At 41.5% G+C, this 4,884-nt stretch overlaps 1 protein-coding gene across 1 annotated transcript; it reads right to left on the bottom strand.

The window, feature by feature from the left end:
* Window positions 1–3,298: 3,298 nt before the first annotated feature.
* On the bottom strand, window positions 3,299–4,329 carry LOC148027039 (uncharacterized). The gene is made up of 2 exons (XM_087690563.1): window positions 4,174–4,329; window positions 3,299–3,850 (listed from the first exon to the last, which is right to left on the bottom strand). Exons 1-2 carry the CDS (start codon window positions 4,261–4,263, stop codon window positions 3,542–3,544), a joined length of 399 nt encoding a protein of 132 aa, XP_087546689.1. The 5' UTR covers window positions 4,264–4,329; the 3' UTR covers window positions 3,299–3,541.
* Window positions 4,330–4,884: the final 555 nt, after the last annotated feature.

The raw sequence follows: 4,884 nt of genomic DNA on the forward strand, positions 1-4,884 counted from the left end.
ATGTAATATGTTTTATCTGCATAGGATAATATGATTTTTCTTGTGTAGATGGGGAATCCTGGATCTTCCAGCACTGATCCTGAGTTGGAACGCATGAACAACACCTTAGTAGAGTTTTCTAGAGGTGTTAGTAGCTTTTTTGGAGGTTTTCCAAACAAGGAGCAATTCATGGGGGAGATGACCAATTATCTTGGTCGCCCTCCCACTGCAGAGGAGGTTTTCAGTGTGATATCTCGGACACCTATCACATCTTTGCCTAGCACTGCTGCACAAACACCAAACCTTGGCACACCTCTGCTAACAAGTACTCCACGCACTATGCATACACACAGATCAGGTCATGCATAGGGATTAATTAAAGTACATGGATCGATCGAAGCACGTGCATGTGCAGAAGCACGTGCATCGAGTGAGGTAGAGGGTAGTGCCCATCAAGGGAGAAGGGAGAGTCGTGCGGGAGGATGAGGAGGTCGAGGGCTTTGTGGGGGTTGCCTAGGCGGTGGCTCTCGATCACCCTCACCGGGAAATGAGAGAGGTGAGCCTCCACAAATGTACTACTCTATCATTGATGTTGGTGGTATCTTGCATGACTTTGAGGGAAGGGAAGTGATAGCCTACTTGAGGAGTGTCGTGCATGCCACATACAAAGATTGCATGATTCCCTTTAAGCACCGAAAAAATGGTTTGTGGCAAGAGGTGCTGCGGGCAGTACATAGAAGGTACCCTAATCCCGAGAATTCACGATTCTTAGATGATTGGGGACGGTCAAAGGTGAGAGACACATTTCATAACAAGAGGTCTCACCTTATGACGCGCGCCAAGGAGTCAATGCGGAGACAAGAGCAGGGGTGCCCTGGATATGGCCAACCACCCAATTGCCACCGCACGAAGTTGAAAGAGGCCAAGAAGAGAGCAGCAGAGAAAATGACAAGTCGCGAGCATGCAGAGGCGTGACGTATCTAGATGGTAACCATGGGATGGTCGCATTATGGATCGGGTGGGAGGGAGTCATGGGAGGCTGAGTTTGTAAGTACTATTTGATTTCTTTTTTAAATTAAATTTTGTAATTTATTTCACTTCATTATGTAGTGTGTTCTAATACGTTGTATGTTCAAATTGTTTTGTAGTATCATATCGTTGGTAGGATGCCTACTCCTAAAGAGGTAGGCTACCATCGAGGTCATAACCAGGCATCCACTTGGCAGTATTTCTACGAGGAGGGACTCATCACGGAGGAGCAATATAATCGTGCCATGAGGATTCCACAACCAGAAGAGGTATGTTTTATTTTTTACATGAAAAGTATAGGTAACTCTAATTTATTGTTTGTAATGGTATTTATATACCTTAATTCTTTGTGTAGGCGAACCCTGATGTAGTTGAGAATAGCGAAGGGGAGACTAGCAGTAGCGGTGGCAACAACGGCAACGGTGGTGGTAGCGATGATGATGCCTCTTTTGAGGAGATGTAGAGGAGCCCCATGCATGCATGCCTCCCCTTGGCTTGTAGTTTTCATTTTTGATATGTATTACTTTCAGCTAGTGCTTGCGACCATGACCATGCTTGAGATCACAAGCACTAGAACTCATCACGTAAAAACGTTTCATCTATATATATGAAATTTCGTGTTCTACATACATTGTTTTGTTTTTAGTACAAAAATCTTTGAAGTAATCTTTCTCTGTTTTCCCTAAGCATACAATTTGATGTTGATGGGGGGAAAAAAAACCAGAGAGCATGTGGCTTTCTCTGGTTTTTTTTTCACACCTCTGTTTAGCGCGTTTATCAGCACGACTAAATTGCAGGATAAATGCGCGTCTATTCTCGTAAAAAACTTGCAGAGTAAACGCTTTTTTAGATGCGCAGATACACGCGTGTATAGACGCACAATATGAATATATCCACTTTTTTATAAATACGATTATATATTTACGTAGCACGTCAATACGCGCGTCTATGTGCGCGTCTATATGGGCATGTAACTCTCACTATAAGTGCGCTTTTAGACGCAGTAGTAGACGTGGTAATAAAAGCGCTCGACATTTTTTAACACAGTTCAAATATTGTGTCTACAAGTGCATCTATGGAGCCTTTTTGTTGTAGTGTTTGTTATTGATAAATCTATAATGTCATGATTAAGTATTGATCTTTCTTTATATGATCTAGATGCAAATTATCACAATGTCAAGGAAATTAGTAAAGAATAGTGAGGTTGTAAATATTGTCATGCAATTTAAGAGTGACTTTGTATTTGAGGGTAAGTTATGAGGACCTAGGCTCCATATTCGAGCTAAATCAAATGATTGACAACAATCTTCTAAACTTTATGGTCATTGAAACATCCTTGGTGTTAGTAAAGCTTGTCCATAGTTGGCGATTTGTATGCTTTGCATCTTGATTACATTGCTATGATTGGGAGACAAGCCTCTATTTTCTAGTGTAAGTTGCAATTCTAGAAGTATGGAAAGAAATAAATGTCCAAAATATTTCAACACCCAGACCTATTTCTCAAACATGCATGTTTAGGACCTAGATGGTGTTAATTATCAAGAGAAACAAAACTCTCTTACATATGCTAGGGAGAGAGAGAGAGAGAGAGAGAGAGAGAGAGGTATTGGACAAAAGTAGTAAGAGTTTTGTTAGTATGCATATTATAGAATATTTGGTACCATGAACATGCATGATTCTCCAAGTAGTAGTTTCAAAGCCTACCTCGTGTAGACACACAACTAGCGTGTGGAACCTATAAAATTAATTCAAAACATGTAGGTGATAATAAGATGATGAAGAGCCTTTTATCCACAATAGCAGTAATGTGAAATCCTAAAGAAGAATGGCTAGCAAAGAAAATTCCATTTACGTAGACAAATAGATATTAACACCTACCATCTATTTAAGCTGAGCTAAGAATCATGATAAATTGAATGAAGGATAGTGAGCTGCTATGGAAATTGTCAAATTGTAGATCTACATCAGACCTTGCATAATCTATTGTAAGCCTTGTACTAGATCTTACTCCATGGTTGTACGATAGTGCACAACATTGCTTATGTAGTATATATTGAATGGGCACAACAAGGGAGAACGCTTAGTTATATGTAACTTTCTACAAACTTGGGTGACCTTGTTAATGATAATATATATAGAACTGTCATCCTGGCATGTTAATAGAATGTTCAGACAAGTCTGATCATTCTAAACACTTAATCCTTTCATAAGTAGCATAGAAACGAAGTAAAAGATGCAACGCCTTTTCTGGCTACTGTCTCGTGTTGTCGACAATGAGAACTCTTCACTCAATAACTCATGACAAACAATTTTCCAAGCATGATCAGAGCTTATTTAATTACCGATGATCGGAGGCAATGTTTACAAATATCATGGCATCCTTCTCCTCAAAAAACATGCACGCATGAGATCATGCTCACCATGTTACAGTAGTTACAGCATCGCAACTCACCAGATGATATTGGCAGGCATGCCAAGTAGACACATGCGTCACCGATACATGCATCCATATGTACCGTCGTTGTAATGCAATTTAAACACAAAATTGGAGGTTTCCGTTATTGTTGGAAATGCAGTTGTTGAGGTCCAGGTTTGTTTGGATGAGGCTACCGCTGGTGGATCTGCAGTTGGCGGTCAGAGTGTTTTCGCCGTTTAGGCCTATATTGGAGCAACTTGCTGCAAAGTCGGCGCCAGGGCATACAAGTTGGCCATTATTATTGCTTATTTTAGCGTTCAGATCGATTGATGTGCTCACATCGTTCCCATTCACGGCTACACAAATGGCGCTGAGTATGGTCCCTGACACGCCTTCATTGGAGCAGGATGCAGCGTAGTCACATGACTGTAAAAGACCGAAAGGAGTCAGTAAAAAATTTGCCTGACGTTCCCAGTAACCAACTATGCTTCAAGATGATTATAAGCTATCAAATTCTGCCTGTACATGCTTTGTCTTCCAGTCAGCGGCAAACTCCGCTAACAAAGACTATAAATGCACATTAGACATGTTACACGACTTGTTCGTAGTTTTAAGCTCGAAGCAATCATAATGATATTAATAGAAGTAGCAGTGCTGCTACAGTGCACAATCTTGGTGGTAGAGTGTCAAGCAGCCAAGCTAATTAGGTGTTCACAGTGCTTTTAACTAGCAGAAGGAATTAGACTCACGGCATACGCGCCTGCGGCGAGGCCGCAGAGGATCACAAGCAGGACGAGCTGGCCGACGTTAGCTGCATGAGCAATGCTGAAGGCAGCCATTGGGGGCAGGTGAGGTTACAAGAACGACAACAATGCAATGTAGGTAATGTACGAATACATCGAACATCGAAAGGAATACCCTTGCTTTTATAACGGATCTCGGCAATGTGTGGGCTCTCTTTTTCAAAGTGATTTCACAAGTTCAGCCTCGGATATATCCGACCCAGCCCACGCAAAATCAGAAAACGACTCCTCCGACCCAGCCTACGCAAAACCAGAAAACGACTCCTCGACATACACGAGTCTAGGCGCTGATCAGAGATCAGAGTCACGCACGCACATTGAATATCGTCCAATATATACATGAAAATGATTATATATATATATATATATATATCACTAATGGCCCTTTGGGAAGTTCAACCTGGGATATATCCCAAACCACGCAAAATCAGTACACGACTCCTCGATATACACGAGTCTAGGCGCTGATGAGAGATCAGAGTCATTTACGCACATGGAGCCATACATTACTGAATATCGTCCAATACATATGCACGGCGGCAAGTCTGCTCATAATTATAAAAGCGGAGGTGGATGACTTTTTATGTTTTGGCAATATATGGCACGTTGCATTTCCACCGCCGACCATCACGATAGGATAGGATATACATATCAAGG

Source organism: Lygodium microphyllum, chromosome 13 (genome assembly GCF_053477565.2).
Source record: "Lygodium microphyllum isolate KBCC chromosome 13, Lygodium_microphyllum_v1.1.10, whole genome shotgun sequence".
In the NCBI taxonomy this organism is placed as follows: domain Eukaryota; kingdom Viridiplantae; phylum Streptophyta; class Polypodiopsida; order Schizaeales; family Lygodiaceae; genus Lygodium; species Lygodium microphyllum.